We start from the raw sequence: 24,969 nt of genomic DNA, 5'->3' as shown, positions 1-24,969 counted from the left end.
TCATTTTTTCCAGTGATGATGGAAAGGTACAAGCTCTCGTCTACTTGGTTGCCAACGGTTACACCACATTTGTGCACAATCCACCTGTTGATAATTTGGTGTCAGATTAGGGCTTCTCTGGATCTTAACATCTCCTAGAAATCTTTCTTTGAATAACATTTGAATTGAAATTAAGTTAATACAATTATTTCTTTCCCAGACAAGTAATACATTCCCATTGGATTAATACAGTGTGCGTATCCGGTGGTCAGGCTGGGCCTTAACTGTTTGGTGCCCGGTCCTAACCACCACCTACACCCCACTGTCTCCCCTGTGGAGCACTATGGACCCTGAATAAGAAAACACCATTTCCACTCATAGCGTGACCCAGTGAAAACACCATTAGCGTGACCCAGTGAAAACACCATTTCCACTCATAGCGTGACCTAGTGAAAACACCATTAGCGTGACCCAGTGAAAACACCTTTTCCACTCATAGCGTGACCTAGTGAAAACACCATTAGCGTGACCCAGTGAAAACACCTTTTCCACTCATAGCGTGACCTAGTGAAAACACCATTAGCGTGACCCAGTGAAAACACCATTTCCACTCATAGCGTGACCTACAATGATGGTTCCTTTTCTATCCCGGGGAGCCGCTGTAAAGTTCTCTTACCTCTGCTACTCTCACCCACTTCTCAATCACCCGGGCTCTCTGTTGTGGCTTCAGTTGGGGGTCTCGAACACAAGATGCTGTCACGGCCCCTGACAAGCGGTTAAAGTGGCGGACCGTCTCTCTGACGGTGTGACATCGTTCACAGTGGTCTCCTCCCCTGTCTCTCCGAGACCAGACTGATCCCAAGCACTCATATGGGACCACTCTTAAGAACAAAGACTGTGTGAGACAGAGAAAGAGAGAGATGTGAGCGCCCCGGGGATAATTACCTGTAAAGAAGGTGGATAGAAAACTGTAGATGAGAGTTTTATAGAAACAATCAGCGAGATATGGGTGTAAGAGAATTGAAAACTGTATAATGTATATGATTTAAATAAAAAAGGAAAAAGAGTCAACAATAAAGGATAATAAAGAGATTTTTTTATCCTCACAGCCTCCAAACAGGTCAGTTGTTCCGCCACATCGCTAGCTTGAAATGTCAGGATATCTAAAGGGTCGGAGTGCTCCGTCTCATTTCCCGCCATGGGGGGGCGCTCTGCACCATCCTTCTCTTCCCCACCAAGTTCCTGAAGTTTTGTTACCAAGTTCGTTTTCTGCAGTCTCAAAAAGCAGAGAGACAGTCGCTCTCTCATGCTGGGGTCAAGTGATACAAAGTCCTTGGGGTACTGAGACATCCAGCCACAGAAGAGACTGCTGATGCTGGAGGAGACCGAGCAGCAGAGAAATGGAAGAGAAGGCGATGAGTAGTGGAATGTAATAAATGAGGTGCATAGATGACGTGAGTTAGGAGACATTACATATGGCAAAATGGTTTTTTATTATTATTATTATTATTATAGGCAATGATAGTATTTATTATAAAATGACAATACTCACTCATCTTCCTTCCCTCCATGTGAGTTATCGGAGGTCGGTGTGTGACCATGACTCTGTAACCTGTAAACAGCAGACACAATTGCTCAGGTACAAGGGATAGAGTAGGTTGTGGGGAGGCAGGGAGAAGGGAAGGTGGTGGGGAGATAGGCAGAGGAGAGGGATGGGGAAGTGGTGTTGAGACAAGGAGAGGAGAGGGTAGGTGGTGGAGAGACAAGGAGAGGAGAGGCGATGTGGTGGAGAGACAAGGAGAGGAGAGGCGAGGTGGTGGAGAGACAAGGAGAGGAGAGGCGAGGTGGTGGAGAGACAAGGAGAGGAGAGGCGAGGTGGTGGAGAGATACTAGGAAGAGGTGAGGTGGAGGTGGTGGGGAGAAAGGGAGAGGAGAGGGGAGGTGGTGGGGAGAATCGGAGAAGAGAGAGGAGGTGGTGGGGAGACAGGGAGAGGAGAAGGGGAAGTGGTGGAGAGACAGGCAGAAGAGAGGGATGGGGAGGTGGTGTTGAGACAAGGAGAGGAGAGGGTAGGTGATGGAGAGATGAGGAGAGGGATGGGGAGGTGGTGTTGAGACAAAGAGAGGAGAGGGTAGGTGGTGGAGAGACAAGGAGAGGGGAGGTGGTGGGTAGATAGATACTAGGAAGAGGTGAGGTGGAGGTGGTGGGGAGAAAGGGAGAGGAGAGGGGAGGTGGTGGGGAGAAAGGGAGAGGAACAGGACAGGAAAACACAGTACCAGTATTTCAACCTAGAACATCAAACACTTGCACTGTACTACTAGTTTCCCATAGAGTTAGGGACATCTTGGAACCCAAACATTTTCCACAACATTTTTTTTTTTTAAATAGCAATATCAGCGAATAAATCTCTACCACTTGTGACCCCAAGGTGGCGACATAGAGCTTTCATATTAATCATGTGTTATAGTTTATAGGCTATATATAAGGGAAGGATTCACATTTGCTGAACTAATATGATAATTATAGATTAATCGTGATGTGGTGAACACTAAGGGGGGTGGCATTATATGGTTCCTCTAATGAGAGTGCTCAGTCTATTAAACCTTTTACATTGGAATGTTGGGATTTAAAAATGTTCCATTTCCTACAGATAATTATTAAACTTTCACCAGAAAATAAATCTTAGTTTTAATATTGTAATAATGATCATCCTTCATAAATATTAGTTTCTATATATTGATAAGTCTTGGGCCAAGCAGATGGGTACCGGTAGATTTTCTTCATGGGAGCCAATAGGGGAAGCAGTGACGGGGCCCCTGGAGCCACATACCTGTCTAGAAAACACTGGAAACCCCCCAATAATGGCAGAAATAAAAAACCAAAAGACATAAATAAGGTTTAATAGCTGACGGGGCCTCACCTGTCCAGCAGGATCCGCAGCACTTCAGTAGTGCTGCTAAAGGTACGATACGTTGCAAGGAAGACTGGGGTGAATGACGTGTCCCCCAGAATCCGGGCTTCTAGAAGATGGCGGACCAGTCTGGGAAGAGTACCAGCTCGCAGGGCTAACACTTTAGCTGGAGGCTGAGGGAAGTGACACATAGCGATTATATAATAACTGGCAGCAGATATCATGGCGAATCCATATATAGCTGTGACTCACTAACATGTCCTGACAGTGCAAAAGGAGACACCAAAATAATACGATGCAGCTCCATCTGCAAAGCTGGATATAACTCATTGCAACAACTCCTTTACTGCACCCATGGCCTTCCCAGTAGGTCTGTATTTGGTATACGCATCCCCCCAACCTCTATGAAACGGCGCAGCGGTCATTCTTTACTTCCGTCATTTTCTTTCCAATTTGTAGGTTTTTATTATTATTATTATTTATTAACAGTTTCTTATATAGCGCAGCAAATTCCATTGCACTTTACAGCCGGACACAATGATAAGACAAAACTGGGTAATAACAAACAGTCACAGAGGTAGGAGAGCCCTTCTCGCAAGCTTACAATCTGTGTTATTAGAATAAGAGCATCTATTGTAATCATCCGTCATCTGTGCATCTGGGTGCAGCTAATGTGAAAGGGTTTGTGGTGGAAGGGGTGTAGCGACAAGAACAACGGTAATCAATTTAAACATTCACTGTAGCACAGAGTATTTCAGGAGTTAAGGCTCATACACACTAGCCGATTTTGAGCTCAAAGTAGCTCACTTTTGGCGTTTTAAGCTACTTTGAGCTAAAACTCGGCCAGTGTGTATGGCTGATGCGCGCTCCTGCTTCATCGCTTGCCACCGCCATCCGTCAGGCTGTTTTACCAGCCGAGTGAACCACTGTCCACAGTCTCCTACTGTGGAAAGTGGTCTCCCCCCCCCCCCCCCCCCCCCTCCCCGTGAACATCGCTGGGCACAGTGAAAATCGCCCAGTGTGTATGCACCTCTACAGTAGCTGATCTTGTAGGAGTCAGAGAACTGTCCAATAGTTTGTGTTACTCGAGACAAGTTGCATGTGACAGGGGCAGTGACATGATGTGAGGAGGGGAATGGAGGCAGCAGGAAGCCACAGGCTGAGAGTTATATAGTGGGAGGAGCAGGGTCCCCAGCAGCACAGAGTATATCAGGAGATGAGTGATGTGTCAGTGAGGGCAGGGCTGCATGTGACAGGGGCAGTGACATGATGTGAGGAGGGGAATGGAGGCAGCAGGAAGCCACAGACTGAGAGTTATATAGTGGGAGGAGCAGGGTCCCCAGCAGCACAGAGTATATCAGGAGATGAGTGATGTGTCAGTGAGGACAGGGCTGCATGTGACAGGGGCAGTGACATGATGTGAGGAGGGGAATGGAGGCAGCAGGAAGCCACAGACTGAGAGTTATGTAGTGTGATGAGCAGGGTCCCCAGCAGCACAGAGTATGTCAGGAGATGAGTGATGTGTCAGTGAGGACAGGGCTGCATGTAGCAGGGGCAGTGACATGATGTGAGGAGGGGAATGGAGGCAGCATTAAGCCACAGACAGAGTTATATAGTGGGAGGAGCAGGGTCCCCCAGCAGCACAGAGTATATCAGGAGATGAGTGATGTGTCAGTGAGGACAGGGCTGCATGTGACAGGGGCAGTGACATGATGTGAGGAGGGGAATGGAGGCAGCAGGAAGCCACAGACTGAGAGTTATATAGTGGGAGGAGCAGGGTCCCTAGCAGCACAGAGTATATCAGGAGATGAGTGATGTGTCAGTGAGGACAGGGCTGCATGTGACAGGGGCAGTGACATGATGTGAGGAGGGGAATGGAGGCAGCAGGAAGCCACAGACTGAGAGTTATGTAGTGTGATGAGCAGGGTCCCCAGCAGCACAGAGTATGTCAGGAGATGAGTGATGTGTCAGTGAGGACAGGGCTGTATGTGACAGGGGCAGTGACGTGATGTGAGGAGGGGAATGGAGGCAGCAGGAGCCACAGGCTGAGAGTTATATAGTGGAAGGAGCAGGGTCCCAGCACACAGAGTATACCAGGAGATGAATGATGTGTCAGTGAGGACCAGGGACGTGCGGTGAGCTAAATGACTCAGAAGGCACTGGCTAGCACCAGAACCAGATTTACATGCAATATATGAGCCAAAGGGTACATCTGGGCATTATACACAGATGCAGCAGTATAAACTCCTGGAAATTTGGTCAGAGAGGAGCGTAAAAGCAGTGACTCACCTGCCATAGACTTTTTACTCCAGAGTTTTGGCTATAAAAATTATTAGAATAATGCAAATAACATATTTCAAACAAATATATTCTTTGTATTTTTCATATACTTTTTTACTGCCAAAACTCTGGCACAAACGTTAGTATGACAGGAAAGGCTCTGCCTCACCCCACCGCACGTCACCGGTGAGGACAGGGCTGCATGTGACAGTGGCAGTGACATGATGTGTGTGGGGGGAATGGAAGCATCAGGAAGCCACAGACTGAGAGTTATGTAGTGGGAGCAGGGTCTCCCATCAGCACAGAGTATATCAGGAGATGAGTGATGTGTTCGTGAGGGCAGGGCTGCATGTGAGTCCAGGGCCGTCTTTTCATATGGGCTCAATGGGCACTTGCCCAAGGGCCCCAGGAGTCTAAGGGCCCCAGGATGATAGCTGAGCGTCCCCTCTTTCTAGGGGTATCAGATTTTTGAAAATCGGCTCTGGGAAACCGGAAATATCTGACTTCGAAGCAGTGGACCCCATCCAAGACTGTTAATTGCTCTTCCCAGCCAGATATCTCGGGTTCTGTCTGACTTATAGGCCCTACACACTGGCCGATTTTTTGAAAGATATGAACGATCTCGTTCATAAATGAACGAGAACTCGTTCATATCTTTCAGTGTGGAGGCTCCAGCGATGAACGATGCGCGTCCCCGCGCTCGTTCATCGCTGGTCCCCCGTCGGCTGTGCATGCAGGCCAATATGGACGATCTCGTCCATATTTGCCTGCACTTCAATGGAGCCGGGTGAGGGGGGGGAGTGAAGAAACTTCACTCCCCCCGTCACCGGGTCGCTCGTCGGCCGTATCCGCCGTCGGGCAGCTCGGCTGGCGGATCGTCATGTATGTAGGGCCCATTAGAGTTTTTCTGCTGGTATTCTCCAAAAGCTGTGACTCTCCCCTTTCAGTGGACACTGGCAGCTTGTCTCTACTATGCCCAGAACCAGAGATATCAGCCTTCCAGCAGCTGGTCCGTGCTCCAGCTCCACACATCTGATTTGCAGTTTTATATTTTCGCCAGTGGATTGCTCTGGCTCCTGAACTCTGATCCTCAAGTCCTCAGTACCTCCTGAAAGGTGGGACTCTCTAGTTTGTAATCACATTCAAAGCTAAGAAATCTATTTCCAGGAACTGGAGATATCTGCAGTCAAGCAAGCTGCCCTCCCATTGGAAAATGATGAATATTAAGCCCTCTCCACTATCCACCCCTCCCCTGCGTATTACACCCCCCCTACCACCCTGGAAGTCATCTACCGGGCCCCTTCATTCTTCCCATTGCCTCTTCTACAGTTTAGTGTTCTCCCTCCTTCCAGGTCCTACATGCTGAGCGGAAGATAGAACACCCCCTACCGCCCGCGGGACATCAAAACTGCTGCTGATAGCACCCCCCACCCCTACCGCTGGAGGATGGGTAGGGGGCCCAGTGCATTGCTGTGCCCAGGGGCCTACACTGCTGTTAAGACGGCCCTGCATGTGACAGGGGCAGTGACAGTGAATGGGGGCCAAAGGAAGCCACAGTTATATAGTTGAAGGAACAGAGTCCCCCAGCAGCGCAGGGTGGTAAAATGGACACAAGTACATTGTGTGGTCAATGCTACTCTATCTGAAAAGAAGGGGGATGTAGTTAGGTCGACAGTGACGCAATCGTCAGCAGAATGCCGGCACCAGTATCCCGACACTTACAGCATTTTGTACCATGTGGACAATAGAACTTTAAACATGGTGGCTTTCCATGCAAGTTATAATGCCAACACTGTACAAATCCTGCAAGTAGCATTATTACCACGCTGGGATACCGACGTCACCATTCTGATGATTGCGTCGCTTTCAACAAAGTAGCCATGGATCTAAGATATACAGTATATCATACATATGCTATAGAAAATAAACAGGAACTAGATCGTAGGGGTTTTTTTCTGAGAAAATCCACCCAGAGTGCAACCACCATGCACCCAGTAATATTCTACATTTGTTCTGTAACATAAAGTCACATAAGTGTCTGAATGGCATGACACAAGCTGTCACAATGGGTGATCATCAACAAAACCTTCATGAACTCAAGAAATGACAGAAGCAGCTGAAAATAGGCTCTTCATTACAGATGTGCAAAACTATTGGTATACTTAGAAGTAGAGGTTGCGGTACCTGTTGTGTAATTGTGTTCCGTAGATACACACTGTATATGACACCGTCCTGCTCTTCCTCTCCTTCATATTTCAAAGCCTGTAAAAGAAACAGGATATTAAGGCTGGAACACCCTGCACACCAGTACAGACATTCACCATAAAACCCCCTCATACAGTACAGTGGCGTATTCCTCACCTTGCCCGGCAGAAAGTACCATTTCGTTTTGGGGGTGACACAGGGAGTACCCCATGACAGGCAGAAATTGAGGGCCACACTCATAGAAGGGGGCCCTGATGTAGAAAGAGGATGGAGGGCCAATAGGACAGGGGTGTTATGGAGGAGAGAGTGGGAAGAGGCTAGATAGAGGGAGGGCAGGACACACGTGAGGTAAGGAACATGTAGAGGTTACATGTATGACAGGAAAGCTGGAGGGACACAGGCAGAAAGTCGCATGGCTGAAATGCAATCAAGCAAAGGGTTATAAGAGGTAAGCCGGGGCTAGGCAGGCAGCTAACACCTCCGTCCAGGGAGTCTGGGCTTCTCCGTTCCGGAAACACACACATGCTCACACGCGCGCACATAATGTATGAACAGACACGCACCCTGTAAAACCGGTTCCTGCTATTCATATATCTGCACATCATTAATGCAGGTACAGTACACGGCCAGGTAGACTAAACGGCGCACTGCAGCCAGTCACGGAGTCTCATCTCTGCCATTTCCTGTATTATTTCTCCAAGTAAAACAAATATTGCACAGTATTCAGTTTCCAACAACAGGAGCCATACACACCATACACAGTTATTCCAGGTCTTGTGCAGAATGGAAAAAAACAAACAAACATCTGTTTGATTCCTCGTCTTTAGGGCGGTGAATAGAATGTCATAATATGGACACACAGCTGGTAAGTAAAAGGTACCATTTAAGAGGCAAATATAATATAGAAATATATAGAAATATTATATATACACATCTATTACATGTGTAAATTATACACTTTTAAAAAAAATTTTTTATTACAGAGTAGGAGTCTCCACCTTTTTCCCCAGAACAGGCTGAAGTCTCCGTAGGACTGATTCAAGGCGCTGGTAACGCGTTGCCGGGGATCCCAGTGGTCAGCATAACGACAGCGGAATCACGTCAGCAAAATGCAGGCGGGGGTGTGTGTTGGGGGGCGAGCACAACAGAGCCCCTTGCGGACAACCACGAGTGGGAATAGACCCTGTGTATCGGCATTCCGTCGGGCGACACTGTGATCATTCGGGAATCCGGCGTTGGCATGGTGACCGTCGGGATCCCGAGTGCCGGTCACATGACCGCTTCCTGATACAGGGTGCTGGAAACATTCTGGCCCTTACTGACATCATATAACGCAGCTGCTGCCAATCTGTCGGCTGCACATTCATGCTGCAAATCTCCAGTTCACACACATCCTAAAGGTGTTCTATTGCAGTGCTTCTCATACTCAGTCCAGGTTTTCAGGATATCCACGCTTAACCACAGGTGAATTAATTAGTACCTCATTCATTTTGATTTTACTATCTGTGCTCAAGCATGGATAACCTTAAAAATCAGGTCTGTAAGTGTGACTTGAGGACTGTGTTTGAGAAGCATTGCTCTTTTACATGGAGAGCTGGTGACTGTGGAATACAATGGACCCATTGTTATGTTCCCGGGACCAGCCCAAGATGACAAGAACTGTGTGACATGATGCATTATCCTGCTGGAAGTTGCCATTAGCAGATGTGCAGACTCTGAATGTACGGCTTACCTTTACAGTTGGGGGAGGGGGGCGGGATACATTAGCCTGCGATCTCTCTCCCGAAAAAGTCTACACAGAGTGTAATCCATAGGTTACAATGGGCTAATGCCATCTAAAGATAGCGTTAGTTGCAAGGGTAAAGGGCCCTACACACTTAAAGATGATCTGTCCAATCTGTCTGATTGGAAAGAAAATCTGGCAATGTCTGGGAGCAAATGACAATCAACCATTTGCTCCCAAAATCCAGAAAATGGACAGAAACGGTTGTTAAGATCAATTGTTTTAACGAAACAAACTTAACCAATTTGTTTGAAAGTCCATTTTTGTCTGTTGTCCAGGGTTTGAGAGCAAATGGTCAATTGTCATTTGCTCCCATACATTACCAGATTTTTGTTCCAACCAGAAAGATTGGACAGATAATCTTTAAGTGTGTAGGGCACTTAAATCTTACAGTTTTGCAGCCCCTGTAGAAACATATGGCAGCTGCTGACGGTGATGAAGGGGGGGGGGGGGGGGGGGGGGTAGCAGCCAAAATAGAGATTCACCAGACCAGGCAACATTTTCCAATCTGTAACTGCCCAGTGTGGGCGGTCCTGTGCCCGCTGTGGCCTCAGTGTCCTGGCAGAAGTGGAGCTCAGTGTGGTCTCCCGCTGCTGCTGGAGCCCATCCACTTCAAGGGTTGCCATGCTGTGCAGTCAGAGGTGCTCTCCTGCATGCCACTACGTCTCCGCTGGAGCCAGTCTGACCATTCTCCTCTGACCTCTCTCACTAACGAGGAGCTTTCACCCTCAGAACAGCCGCTCACTGGGTGTTTTTGTTTTGCAGCATTCTCTGTAAGCTCTAGAGACCTCTGTGCAGGCAAATCCCAGCAGATCAGCTTGTTCTGAGATGCTCATAATGCTATGCCTGTCAATAACAATCATTCCACAGTCAAGGTCTGTTAGAGCCCATTCCTTGCCCAGTCTGGTGTTTGGCAGGGCAGCCACCAGGGGGAGACTCTGGGGACTGGTGTCCCAGGCCCTTAAAGAGAGGGGGGCCCACCCCTGGCTCCTACCACCAATACCGGTAGAGCTGCACCAGTCTGTGAATCAACAGCAGTCTGATGTACAAGGAGGACTTCTTAAAACAAGTCTTATTTGCGCATCAGCTCGCTGTAAACCGTTCCTGTAGGTCCGCAACATTCCCCCTATAGGTAACGTCACAATGTATGACATCACATAGGGGTGGAGCAGAGCGGCAGTGCGGTGGGAAAAGGAGGGTAGCAATTGCACTGATCAATTTATCCTCCTGGCTGAGCGTCACAATGGCGCCCTCCGGTGGAGCATGCAGCGTCAAGAAGCAAAGCCGCAAATATTATTTTGCTACTTTTTTTTGTAACATGTGTGGCCACACCTCCTTACATTAGGCCACACCCATTACTCAGGCCATTTTTTTTACGGCCATGTTCACACTCATACTACCATACAGCATAATCTCTTCTCACTGGGCACACAAATCCTCACCCATCACCTCACTCCCTATTACACCAATGTATCAATTCATTGCCTACACACAATGGATGTTGCCTTTGTGTTACTGAAATTCCAGACAAATTAAATATCATTGGGGAGATTTATAAAATCTTGGAGATAAATAAAATGAACTTGCATATAACAACCAATCAGCTTTAAACTGTCATTTTGCAAGTGGTGCTAGATAAAGGACAGAAGTTAATTGGTTGAGCAATTTATTCACTGCATCTCTCTCCAAGATTTGATATATCTCTCCCTTAATATTGAAATCTGTAACTGCCATCTACCGTCACATAACTGAATGTCTGGTGTTAGTTGCACCGTTCCGCTTATGCATGGAGGTTGGCTTAATTTCAAATAATTTGTGTAAACATTATTTTTTTTTAAAGAAATTTCATTACTGTAAGAAACCGTGATCATCACGGCACAAAGTTTTCAAAGCAAATTTCATGCAGCCGTCCATACGAGACCGCACTTTTGTGTCATATAGAGGATGGGAACAAGTCTGTGTGCGGCGCTTACACATGAAGAAATTAAGTAACTACTTTTGTAATGCCATAGAATGTGTAGTTGCTTGCTGATCTTAAGTATGGAACTTTCTCATCGTTTAGACATTCCCACCGCTTCTTCTTTCCCACACCACAGCAGAGAGGCAGGTGGTCCCCAAACCCCAACACAGTAATTACAAAATTAATAAAATAATGCTTTTCATTAAGATAGAACTCTTTGGGGGGTAATTCCAAGTTGATCGCAGCAGGAAATTTTTTAGCAGTTGGGCAAAACCATGTGCACTGCAGGGGAGGCAGATATAACATGTGCAGAAAGAGTTAGATTTGAGTGGGTTATTTTGTTTCTGTGCAGGGTAAATACTGGCTGCTTTATTGTTACACTGCAAATTAGATTGCAGATTGAATACACCACACCCAAATCTAACTCTCTCTGCACATGTTAAATCTGCCCCACATGCACTGCACATGGTTTTGCCCAACTGCTAAAAAATTTCCTGCTGCGATCAACTTGGAATTACCCCCTTTGTCAATTTCTAGCTCTCCTTAAGCAAAAGTTAGCGATAATTAAACACAGTTTGCCACTATTGAATATACTTATGCAATATATAACACAGTAACAATACTTGGGACTTGTTATCTCCAGTTAACAAGTTTATTAATGTTGTCACCATTAAACAATGGTGAAACTAGCAATTTCCATGGTAATGCAACAATGTTACCTATTACGAACATTAAAATATTCTATTCTGAACTAAGGGTAGGTAACTGGAGGTAACTTTAACTTTCAAGTATACATTTCTGACAATACTACTAAAAACAGATACCCTATTCCCACAGTCTATTCCCGTTAGTCTTCACTGGCCAGGCTTTCAGTGGTGCACTTATGAAGATTATGGGGTATATTCAATTAGCAGTGATAACGGACTTTTCACGTGAAAAGTCCAGTTTTCAGGTGAAAAAACTGACTTTTCACGTGAAACGCAATTACAGGCTATTCAATTATACTGGAAAATTTATCGGTGATCATTTTTTCACTAATTTCACTTCACCTTCTCTGAAGCAGGTGAAAAGTTGGGAAAAGTCACTATTTTTAGTTAAAAATGTTTGGATATGGTACAGAACTCCTGGGACACCCCCCTTAATGACTAATTAGGCACGTTGAAGTTTTTAATTATTTTTAATTGGCCAATAATAACATGTCATTTTTGGGGTGAAAAAGTAAAAAGTGATGGAAATTGGGGTTCAAGGTATGGGACAGGTATATTGGGGTGCTTTATGAGTGGGACAGGTGTTTTTTAGGCTTGCAGATGGGAGTAATCGGTCTGTTTCCACTTTTTTTTAAAGTACCCAAAAAATGACCCAAATATATACTTATACCCATTTTTATGTACCCCAAATTTAATGAGAGCATTTATTTTGCTAAAAAAAAAACTTGCTTTCTATAATTTTTTTGCATTAAAAAAAAAATGCATATAACCGCCATTTCACACAATTTAAGTCCCCAAAAACTCTCTAATGTGATCTCGAACACACTTCTCTTCTGTTTTCCTGTTAGTTTAGCATTTTTTGGGGTACAGGCTGATTTCCCCATTTTCACCTGCACTTTTCACTGCAAGAATTTTCACGTGAAACCCGGTCGGAATTGAATAGGTCAAAAAATGGAGCGTTTTCGCTGCAATTTTCGGCCGATTGGCGCGAAAAATTTTCGGACGAAAAATTGCAGCGAATTTGCGGAAAATTGAAAAACGGAGCGTTTTCGCTGCAATTTTCGGCCGGTTGGCGAGAAATTTTTTCGGGCGAAAAATTGCCGCGAATTTGCGGATAATTGAATACCCTAGTAAACCTGTTAGTTGATTATAGATTTAGGGCTAGAGGGCACTCAGAGCTTTTCCGCTAAAAGCTGAAATTTGATTTTCTAATATTGTCACAATGCTAGCCAACACTGACATTAAATTGTTCCTGAGAAGTCTGAATATTGAAAACTATTTGTACTGATGGATTAAATATTTTAGCTCAAAAGGGGGTAAACGGCTTTCATCAAACCCTTGTCAGGGTTAAAGTGGCTAGCACGATGGCAGTCCCGCACTAGCTATTCCAATAGAGTGATTATTGTCTAAGTTCTACTTCTATGCTGAAGTAGATAGCCTCTGCTTACACATAGTGCTCACTAGGTTCACGAGCTTGTAAGCAGCTAAGGAGTTTATCACAGTGTATCAAGCAATCTTTTTTTGTATAGAGATAATGGGGCAGATGTATTAACCTGGAGAAGGGATAAGGAAGTGATAAAGCAGTTATAAGTGCAAGGTGATAAATGCACCAGCCAATCATTCCGAATTTGAAAAATGACAGAAGCTGATTGGCTGGTGCGTTTTCACCTTGCACTTATCACTGGTTTATCACCTCTTTATCCCTTCTGCAGGCTTAATAACTTTATCACTTCTTTATCCCTTCTCCAGGTTTAATAACTTTATCACTTCTTAATCCCTTCTCCAGGTTTAATAACGTTATCACTTCTTAATCCCTTCTGCAGGTTTAATAACTTTATCACTTCTTTATCCCTTCTCCAGGTTTAATAACGTTATCACTTCTTAATCCCTTCTGCAGGTTTAATAACTTTATCACTTCTTTATCCCTTCTCCAGGTTTAATAACGTTATCACTTCTTAATCCCTTCTCCAGGTTTAATAACTTTACCACTTCTTAATCCCTGCTGCAGGCTTAATAACTTTATCACTTCTTTATCCCTTCTCCAGGTTTAATAACTTTATCACTTCTTTATCCCTTCTCCAGGTTTAATAACTTTATCACTTCTTAATCCCTTCTCCAGGTTTAATAACGTTATCACTTCTTAATCCCTTCTCCAGGTTTAATAACTTTATCACTTCTTAATCCCTTCTCCAGGTTTAATAACTTTATCACTTCTTAATCCCTTTTGCAGGCTTAATAACTTTATCACTTCTTTATCCCTTCTCAGGGCCCCAGTGGGCCTTACTCAGGTTCAGTAGCAGATTCTGTTAAATAGCAGAATATGTTGCTGCTATCACTTGTGTGCTGGGGGCCGCCTAGCTTGCTAATGGACACCAAAACAAGGGTAGCCCCCAGCGTGCGCAACCTAGCTGCAAAGGCTGGCTCACCACCGCCATGTTTTGCTTTGTAGTGGCCACGGGATGTCCGCCCCGAAAACAGCCCGGACCTGCCCGTGCTCCTGACCGCCTCGCGAATGTTTCTGCCTGTTAATCAGGCAGAGGCATTTGCATCAATGCAATGCGATAGCATTCGCTGGCCCTCGCACACGCAGAACGGGCACTGCGCGTGCGCATTGGGCCAAAGTATGGCACTATGCAATCGCAAAGGCCCAATGTCTGTAATCACTCTAACACTGACGGATGTGGTATAGACGATCTACACTGTCTAGACATTGCAATGGTCGACGTGCATTAGGTCAACAGGGTCAAAAGGTTGACACGGTCAAAATGTGAACATGCCAATGGACTAAACAAGATTATTTTTTATGTTCTCTGGGTGTCATTTTGTATGTTTACCCATATAAAAGCACAATCAGTGGAAAAGCGTACCCTTGTGCAGCAGCGGCCTCTGTGTGGCGGTTTGGAGGAGGGTTGCACTTGCACTGATCACCAGGGCTGCCAAGAGAAATCCTGGGCCCCGGTACAACAACTTCCTGGGTCCCCCTGCCCCCACTGGCGGGGGTGTGACCACAGCATGCTGTGGGCATGGCCACACCTCTTTGGGGGCGTGTCTAGCACATCAGAAGCACCCACTCACAGGAGCATGGCTTGCCTCTCAGCCAGGGCAGTAGAGAGCTTGGCTGGGCCCAGGTACTTTTCAGGGGGCATAGCCTAATCAAAGGAGGCCCCTCTATGAGACCTGGGCCCAGGTAATTTGTACCCTCTCCCCACCTCTCTTAGCGCCACTGCTGATCACGCCCCCGTCCTGGTCGTCTCCTGGCTGCTGGGGTGCACAGTGGCGCCTTCTATATAGGGTTCACGGTGCCATAAATATTATTTTAAATAATATTTTTGTAAGGAGTGTCCACGCCCCCTTACATTAGGCCACGCCCCTCCCATTACCTGGACCCTGCCACGCTGTCTACAGCCATGGTTACGGGCAAGATGACTTGCTGTACTCACCACAGGTTACTATTCCCAGTCATAGTCATAGTCATAGCCATAGTCAAGCAAAAAAGTTGGAAAAACACTAAAAACTTGTGTCGACCATTGTTATTTTGACCTAATGCATGTTGGCCGTATGGGGTTGACATATTGACTGTTGACCCATACATTGGAATCTACGGACAGTATTTCTGCCCTTTAATATTAGAAGTGCCTGTCTAAGGTGTGGAGAGATGTTCCAGGTGGGCCACTCCTCAGATGCTGCAAATGTCTCTCCCTCTGTTGACACCAACTTGCTGGACTCTGGTTTGGAAGAGTATCCCCCGCTGTACCAGCCCTCACTTCTGCCCGTCACTCAGCCACCTCCCCAAGTCTGCCTCCAGACCATCCGTTTTTCAGCTGCTGTCACTTACAGGGACGGTACCCAGCAGTCTCCTCCCAGTATTTTCTGTCTAGTACTGTAGGTTCCAGCACTCAGGGTCTGATTAGGGGATAACCTGTAGCTCTGTGCTCCACCTGCTCACGGACATCACCTCCTGGGAATGCCTGCTGGCTCTAGCGCCTCCCTTGGGTCTGCCTCTACCACAGTCTATCATCCAGGGGAGGCTGGAATGTTTCGGTGTCCGCCCCTGCAGGTGCTCCACCTCTCAGACACCAGTCACAGGACACACCGCCACAGATGTGGCTCATACAGTTTCCAACTAATGCATTCTGTTCAGTTGGCTTTTGCTTTGTATGATGTCCACCAATTTATGTAACAGCTGACTTTGTTTCTGTACCTTTCTCCAATTAAACACAAGTTGCTCCTGCTTAGGGCTTTTGGGTGCCGAATTCGAAGAAGTGACTGTAGTTTTGAATGTCATGATTTGCTGTTTGAGCGCCAGAAGACTGAAAGTAGTAGTATTTATATCTTCTGTCCAGTCTTTCTTCTTCCACCATGTACTTGGTGGGTAACGGGAAAGAGCATCCGCATTGCCATTTGACTTGCTACTGCGATATTTAATGGTGTCATTGAAATTAGCCAATCAGGACATTCATCAGATCAAACTGTTTGGAGGTGTACTAATGTATTATTGTCTATGACAAAGAGTGTAGTTGCTTGGTAGTTTTTGAACTTTTCCGTTATAGCCCCGATTAAAGTTCTAACTGCTGTAGTTTTCATTATTTATTTTGGTTTTATGTGGGACCATACTAAATTAGGCAATTCCTTTTTCACATCCGTCTTGCACCCGGAACAGAAGACCTCCCAGACCACAATGTCTGGTGTCGGTGTAAACGTGGAACGGCTTCTCATAATCAGAATACAACAAAAAAGGAGCTTCAATCAGCTTTAATTGCAGGAAGGACTCTGTGTTCTTGCAAGACAGTAGCTATCTTAGAAAAGTTAATCATAAACCTTCTGTAAAAGCTGACAAACCCCAGAAAACTTCTGATGTCTTTCACAGTCTTGGGTGTAGGCCAGTTCCTCACCATTCGGATTTTCTCAGGAACTGGTTTCATGCCCTCGACACTATGGGTCCTAAGTATTGTACTTTTGGTTTTAAAAGGTGGCATTTTGACAGTTCAGCTTGAGCCTGTAAATGCCGCAAATGTTCCTCATAGGTTTTTGAAAAGATGCTTAAATCACCCAGATAGAGCAGGACCATTTCATAATTGGCATAAACAGTGTTCTGAGACCCTTTGAAAGGTTACGGGTGCATTACACAGGGTGAAGTCCAAGTGGAGATATAGATAGCGGTTTTCAGTGCAGTAAGAGGCTCTTCAATACTTGCCAAAAGATATGCGTCTTTATGGGTTGCTAGATTTAGCTTTCATGTAATCGACACAAAACCGAAGGCTTCCATCTTTCTTTTTAACTATCACAAGCGGCACAGCACACAGGCACAAATCACTCCAGACTCATTTATTTAGTTAATCACGTTTTTGACTGGTTGGCACATGGCAGGAGGTATGGTCAGTGTCTTTCTTTTATAAGAGGAGTTGTCTCTGTCAGAATGTGGTGATGTACACCCTCTGCTCATCCAAAATCAGCAGCAGGACTCTGGTCACTCCTCCGTCACATTACCACTCTGATGACTCCTGCAGTGCACATCCTGCTCCCTCAGAGGCTACCTCAGCACACTCTGCCTAATGGACAGTGAACAAACTTAATCTCCTCTGCCTGGACGCGCTCTCTTTCCCACCTGTGTCACGAGCCAGAGCCACAACTTTCTCCCTCAGTTGACAATGGCTCCAACGCAGCTGCAGCAAGCCAGGGGAAGCAAGGTGGAAAGAAATGACATGTAAAAAGTAGTCTACTTCTAATAAAAAGCACTCCTCAAGGTTTTATTAACATGGGGCAGCACATATAAGTGCCTTTTAGATTGCACCTGTATGTCTGTATTAAGGGTCCTTTGGTGTTGTATCACAGGATCCTTTGGTGAGGTATCACACTGCTTCTCCCTGGTGTCACCCACTACCTCTCTCCGTCATTCACTTCCTGTCACCCTCTCCTTTTCTTCGTCACCCTCTCCATGCCTGTCACCCTCTCCTGGTCACCCACTGCCTCTCCTTACTGTCATCCACTGTCTTGCATCCTTTCCGTCACCCACTGCTTCTCCCTAGCATCACCCATTGCCTGTCACCCTCTCCCGGTCACATACTGCCTCTCACTGGCATCACCCACATTCTCTCTCCGTCACCCTCCCTGTCACCCACTGCTTCTTCCTAGTGTCACCCACTGCCTCTCTCAGTCACCAACTGCCTGACATCCTCTCCCTATCATCCACTGCCTCTGCCTAGCTGTACCCACTGCCTGTCACCCTCTACTTCTCTCAATCACCCTCTCCTGATAACCCACTGCCTCTTAATAGCATAACCCACTGCATCTCTATATCACCCTCTCCCGGTCACCCAGTGCATCTCCATTTCATCACCCAATGCCTCTCTCCCTGTCACCCACTACCTGCCACCCTCTAGTGGTCACCCAGTGCCTTTCCCTGGTATCACCCACTGCCTTTCTCTGGCACCCTCTCCTGGTCTCCCACTGCCTTGCCTTGGCATCACCCTCTCTCAGTCACCCACTGCCTCTCTTTGGTGTCACCCACTGCCTCTCCCCATCACCCTCTTCCCATCACTCACTGTCTGTCACCCTATCCCCGTCGCCCATTGCCTCTCCCTGTACCCCACTGTATACTTGCCAACTTTTTAACACTCTTTTCTGGGAGAAGCTCGTAGAGGAGACGTGCAGGGAATTTCTGCGGTCAGAGGTGGGCTATCTTTTCATTAGGCCCCCTTAGTATCAAACCGCAGTGAGTTGCTGGTCCAAATGGAAGGGGCAGGGCTAAAATGGTGCAATATCATGTAATTTAGCCCTGTCCCCTCAAAAAGGAGCAGCAAATCCCTGTATTATCTCCCCATCCTGTCCGCGTCATTAGGAAGTGAGTGGGATATGGGAGACCCGGACACTTCTGGGGGTGAGGAGAAAAAAAAATCACGAGTCTCCCGCAACTTCTGGGAGAGTATTCAAGTATGTCACCCTCTGTTAAGTGTCATATTATGAACTTTGAGTGGGGTGGAGGAAGGTGGCCCAAAGAATATCTTCGCAACCTGGGCCCACCACTCACGCCATTGCATACATGCATGACCTATGTGCTATTCTGGTAATACCATCTTACCTGCACATCAGATTCCTCTCTTCACCCATCCAGCAAAAAACAAAAAACAAAACCCCAGACCTGCTAAACCCTGCCTCTAACAGGAGTTGTACCAAGGTCTACCCTAAGCCTCTCTCTTGTGGTTGGCAAGGAGATTACTGCAGAATCGAGGCTGGTTATGGGACAAGATGACAACTGCGCACAGACTATTTCACATTCCTCTAGACTATTTGTCTTACACACACTGCAAAGATCAACACATTATGGTGCCCATACACTTGTGGGATGCCCCACAACGCGACATCGCAGGGCATCGCACCGGCAGTTCAGGTGTGATGTAATCGCACCTGAACTGCCAAAGTGATTACCATGCGATCATGCTATAGATTGCATGGTAATCACGCGATGGGCACGTCACCGCCGAGTGGGAGCGACCTCTGGCCGCTCCCGCCGGGTGCCCATCACACTGCGATATATAGCATGTGTTAAAAAAAACACATGCGATCGCACTGCGATGCGAGAAATATTATGTGCAGCACATACTTTCATGAGATGCGACATTCTAGCGGCGTGCCCGCGCATCGCGTCTCATGGTACCCTAAATTTGCATAAAATCCTTCCATTTCTATCACAGATGCGGGCAAAATCGAAAGATAGCACCTAATATCTCAGAAGTGTATGGGCACCATTACTCTACGTTCAACATTAGGAATGGGTCCAGATGTTTGTACCAGAACTGCATAGAAAACACTGGACATGTTCCCATCAATAATGGTACCAGCCTGTCCCCTCACACAACATACTGGCCCTGTAACTTTACCCATTAAACACATGTGCCCACTGACTACTGTACCAGCCTGTGTACTTATACACAATATACTAACCCCGGCGTTACATGTTATCTGTGCCCCCCCAATCGTTGTACCAACCTCTGTCGTCACAAAATACGTGCCACAGAGCTACATATTATACATCAGCCCTGTGCCCACAGGAAATTGTGATTTACGTTTACATTAACATGATAACCATTATCATTATACTCTGCCCCAGATTCTGTGTCTCCTGGCTTAGCTGGTCAGGCAGGTGGCAGAGGAGTTAGATTGTAGGTAGAATGTTCTCATCCTCTACCTCCAGTATAAATTATCTACTACAGTATACAAAAGTGAAAATGTGTCCTTTCTATACAAATCCACAGTTTGCAAGCGCAGATCGTGAAATGTTACATTCGAGCGTATTAAAACACGGCGGAGGCAACTAAAAAAAATTGAAATCCCTAGCACCCCTAGGGGGGCAAATAGCAGCACAAAGTATATCAGGAGTCAGTATAACTCCGGAATTGCTGGAGCAATGTACTCAGAAATTGGTACACATATGCCTTACAATCTGGGAACAAACACTGTGGGGGTCAGACACCCCTAGGGGTGGGACAGCAGCACAGAGTATGTCAGCAGATAGCATAAATGTGGAAGGCCTAGAGCAATTTACACCAAACTTGGTACATATCTGACTTACTCTGGGAACAAACTCTGTGGGGGTCAGACACCCCTAGCACCCCTAGGGGTGGGACAGCAGCACAGAGTATTTCAAGAGAAAGCATAACTACCGAATGCCTGGACCAATTTACAACAAGCTTGGTACACATATGACCTACAATCTGTGAACAAACACTGTGGGGGGAAATCACCCCTAGCACCCCTCAGGATGACGCAGCAGCACCGAGTATTTCAGCAGACAGCATAACTTTGGAATGCCTGCAGCAATTTACAACAATCTTGGTACACATATGACTTACAAGCTGGGAACAAACACTGTGGGGGTAAGACACCCCTAGCAACCCTAGGGATGATGCAGCAGCACAGAGTTTTTCAGCAGACAGCATAACTCTTTAATGCCTGGAGCAATTGACACCAAACTTGCTACACAAATGACTTACACTCTGGGAACAAACACTGTGGGGGTAACACACCACTAGCACCACTAGGGGGGGGGGGCAGCAGCACAGAGTATATCAGGAGATGAGTGATGTGTCAGTGATGACAGGGCTGCATGTGACAGGGGCAGTGACATGATGTGAGGAGGGGAATGCAGGTAGCACAAACCCACACACTGAGAGTTATATACAGGGTCGGTTCCAGTGCCGTTGGCGCCCCGAGCGGGAAGTAGGGGGCGTGGTTCTGTGCAGGGGGCGTGGTCAGTTATGCCCCCTGTTCAGAGTAGCGCTGCTGAAACGCTGTGCGGTGCGCGATGACGTCATCGCGCACCGCAAAGCAAAGGTCCTCTCCACGACGAGAAACTAGACGCGTAGCATCTAGTTCCCTTCGTGGAGAGGACCTTTGCTGGGCGGTACGCGTCTAGTTCCCTTCGGAGCGGGGAGCGTCGGGTCGGAGCGGGCAGTAGCGGAGTGCAGCAGCGGATCTTGCCCTGGTGCGGCGCCCTCCGGATGGCGCCAGCGCCCTCCGGAAGGCAGCGCCCCGGGCAAAAGTACTGCTTGCCCGTGGCAAGATCCGCTACTGGTTATATAGTGGAAGTAGCATGGACCGCCAGCAGCACAGAGTATATCAGAAGATACATAATGTGCTGTGCTATATAAGAAACTGTAAATAAATCGATGATTTCACAGGGGCACTGACATGATGTGAGGAGGGGAATGGAGGCAGCAGGAAGCCACAGACTGAGAGTTGTATAGTGGGAAGAGCAGGGTCCCCAGCAGCACAGAGTATATCAGGAGATGAGTGATGTGTCAGTGAGGACAGGGCTGCATGTGACAGGGGCAGTGACATGATGTGAGGAGGGGAATAGAGGCAGCAGGAAGCCACAGACTGAGAGTTATATAGTGGAAGTAGCACGGTCCCCCAGCAGCACATAGTATATCAGAAGATACATAATGTGCTGTGCTATATAAGAAACTGTAAATAAATCGATGATTTCACAGGCGCACTGACATGATGTGAGGAGGGGAATAGAGGCAGCAGGAAGCCACAGACTGAGAGTTGTATAGCGGGAAGAGCAGGGTCCCTTGGGGGACCAAAAAGGGGCCCGGCCACTACACAAAGTGCATCAGGAAAGCAAGATATGCCTATATACTAGATCTCCAACCAACGTAAATTAACGAACAACTATCATTCTAATTTATCATCCTCATCCCGTAGTGAAGTACGGGTATTCAGCCATCTACAATGTTATTTATACTGTGTGTTTAAGATTTACATTTATTTTTGTAAACAGACATTCTTAAAATCCCAGGCAACGCCGGATACTCCAGCTAGTTCTATAAAACATTCAAATACGCTTTCGACAAGCACGTTTGGAACTAACACTCTGGCTGTGCATCATCCACCCCACAGCCATTCACTACGGCAGTTTCCTCTCAGTAGTTTCTAGGGGCCTAATTCAGACCTGATCGCTGGGCTGCGATTTTTGCAGCCCTGCGAGAGATAGTCGCCGCCTACAGGGGGGGTGTATTTTAGCTGTGCAAACGTATGTGCAGCCAAGCTGCACAAACTGAATTTGTGCAGTCTCTGCGCAGCCCAGGACTTACTCAGCCGCTGCAATCACTTCAGCCTACCTGGGACCGGAAATTGACGTCAGGAACCCTCCCCTCAAACGCTTGAATATGCCTGCGTTTTTCCAGACACTCCCTGAAAACGGTCAGTTGCCACCCACAAACGCCCTCTTCCTGTCAGTCACCTTGCAATGGCTTTTCTCGCACCATCCCGTCGCTATGCACCGATCCCTGTTGCTGCGGTCCGTCACACCTGAGCATTGCGGTGCATAGCAGACTGCGAGAAAACGCAGCCTAGCGATCAGGTCTGAATTACCCATGTCTTTTCCCAGGGCTGACCACGACCTACCCTTCACTGCCGAGACCAGAACAGGCAGAAACAGAGCTACCGGTGGACGTGCTGTGTCAGCAGAAGGTCGGCCAGTAGCACTCAGCACTTTCCGTATGTGTCTTCTGCTTTCAGTCAGCCACAAGGAGTACTCTTTCTAAGCACCATCACGCATATAAAATGCTAACTCATGTAGTAACATAATGGTTCACATTACAGAGAAAAGGAATTCTAAAATAAAGAATTTAAAAAATGAAAAACTAAAAAATGTGAAGGCCTGAACATGTGAGGTATTCTTTCCCAGATGAAGCCATAAATCAGCGTAACCTCCCACACACGGAAAGTACTGTTCTGTATGAGGGGGTAATACAGAAAGTATGACTGACTGTGCGTCTTGGTTCTCTTACCTCGCCCTGATCGTATTTGGACTCTTGTTTCGCTCGGTGTCCAGTCCGTCTCTCCTCCTCCAGCGCAGTCCTTAGTGTGCGCAAGTTCATGTGTGTATGCAGAGGCTAAAGGCAACAAAAGCGACACACAGACTGTGTAACTCAGCAGTGTAACCGGAACCCACTACATAACACTCACATAATAGGCGAGGTCTGACTGCTACAGTATTCTGTGCATTTCACAAACAAGTGAGAAGTATGTGGCCTCAGGAATCACTTAGCCCCACTCAGTAAATGTGTGTGACTGTGTCATAGAGACACCACGTCGGCCCCTCACCGGGCTAGCTGGGGTCGCAGGGAGGCGCGAGGCATTAGGGTCACTGCTGCTGAACGGTCACTCAGTTTGGGGTGTCTCTCGCAGGCGAAGAGGTCTCATGAACGGAAAATCAAAAGTCAGCTGGCAGGAGTCTCTGGGATGTCTCTCTGTGGAAATTCGGTCTCGCATCCGAGTTATTCCGAAGCACTGGGGGATGTCTCTATATTGGGAATAGTAGGTGACGATAGGGGAACTCTTGCTGGGGAAATAGGTAATTCTGTGAAGTGCTCTCAACCTCACCTCGTCCTGAGACTTGTGTCACATCCTGGGCAGCAGGAAGAGACTCAGGAAACCTGCAAGAGACGGCTTCCTGCATCAAGAGAGCGCTCCGTACCCTTAGTTTACATCAGGTGGTGTCCCCTCATAGGGATAGAAGCATCCAAGTGATCCGTGTGGCCGCAGTATTATACACCAGTGACAGCCAAACTGGACAGAGCGTCTGCCAGGAACTCTATGAATAGGCTAGGCTTGGCTGTGCAAATATGAATAGTGCCGGAGGACTTCCTCTTTGTGACGGACGAGTAGTTTGTATATTGTTCACAATTTCTAAGTAAAGATTTTCAAACTTCTGCGTCACTTTCTTGAGCAATGTCCCGTAAACATCTTTCGTGTCTCTATTACCTGTTGTGAGTGGGACAGGACTGGGTTCCCCTATAATACAGGATTATGTGGTACTCCACCTGTAGTGGAAGCACAAATCCCAGCATGACCTGCCAATCTGAGCAAGGAATGCTCTAGAACAGGCATTCCCAACCACGGTCCTCAAGGCACACTAAAGGCCCGTATACACACCAGTCGATATATCGGGCGTTCTCTTGAACGGCCGATATATATCGCGGGACCGTCGGCCAGTGTGTACGGCTGATACGTCTGTGAACTCCGTCGTTCACAGACGTATCACGTCGGCCGCGCAGCACAGCCGACGGCCAATATATCTACAGATATATTGGCGCGTCGCTGTGTGTGTACGGGGCGGTCGGCCGATCGCCCATACACATGCTGCGGCGGCCGGTGGTGATTGACAGCTGAACTGGGCGGGCGACGGATCGGGCAGTGTGTATGCACAGCACACTGCCCGATCCATCCATAGATATATCTGCAGATCAATTGATCTGCAGATATATCTATTAGTGTGTACCCACCTTAACAGTGCAGGTTTTAGTGCTATCCATGCTTGAGCACAGGTGACTTAATTAGCACCTGTTATTTTGATTTAACCATCTGTGCTGAAGCCTGGATAATACTAAAACCTGCACTGTTAGTGTGCCTTGAGGACCGTGATTGGGAATGCCTGCTCCAGAACACAGGTTCTCAGACTCGGTCCTCAGGACCCCACACAGTGCATGTTTTGCAGGTCTCCTCACATAATCACAAGTGAAATAATTAGCGCCACCCGTGGACCTTTTAAAATGTGTCAGTGAGTAATTAATACACCTGTGCACTTACTGGGTTACCTGCAAAACATGCACTGTGTGGGGTCCTGAGGACCGAGTTTGA

The 24,969-nt window shown here is 47.0% G+C and overlaps 1 protein-coding gene across 3 annotated transcripts in view; it reads right to left on the bottom strand.

Moving 5' to 3' along the window:
* The window catches only part of RGL2 (ral guanine nucleotide dissociation stimulator like 2), a 33,971-nt gene extending 10,066 nt beyond the window's left edge, over nt 1-23,905 (bottom strand). Inside the window, exons 1-7 of one of the 3 annotated variants that reach the window (XM_063938250.1) lie at nt 23,434-23,905; nt 23,118-23,222; nt 7,353-7,430; nt 2,898-3,061; nt 1,532-1,591; nt 1,087-1,354; nt 656-874 (exon numbers count right to left, since the gene is read on the bottom strand). In XM_063938250.1, the coding sequence (XP_063794320.1) occupies nt 656-874; nt 1,087-1,354; nt 1,532-1,591; nt 2,898-3,061; nt 7,353-7,430; nt 23,118-23,207 (879 nt within the window). In that variant the 5' untranslated portion in view covers nt 23,208-23,222; nt 23,434-23,905. Of the gene's footprint in view, nt 1-655; nt 875-1,086; nt 1,355-1,531; nt 1,592-2,897; nt 3,062-7,352; nt 7,431-7,529; nt 7,884-23,117; nt 23,223-23,433 lie in introns of those variants that run through there. The other 2 variants (XM_063938251.1, XM_063938252.1) reach the window with 2 other exon arrangements.
* Nucleotides 23,906-24,969: the final 1,064 nt, after the last annotated feature.

The sequence above is a fragment of the Pseudophryne corroboree genome, chromosome 8, assembly GCF_028390025.1.
Source record: "Pseudophryne corroboree isolate aPseCor3 chromosome 8, aPseCor3.hap2, whole genome shotgun sequence".
NCBI lineage: Eukaryota > Metazoa > Chordata > Amphibia > Anura > Myobatrachidae > Pseudophryne > Pseudophryne corroboree.
The sequence above is the reverse complement of the archived record's forward strand: the minus strand, read 5'-3'. Positions and strand labels throughout refer to the sequence as shown.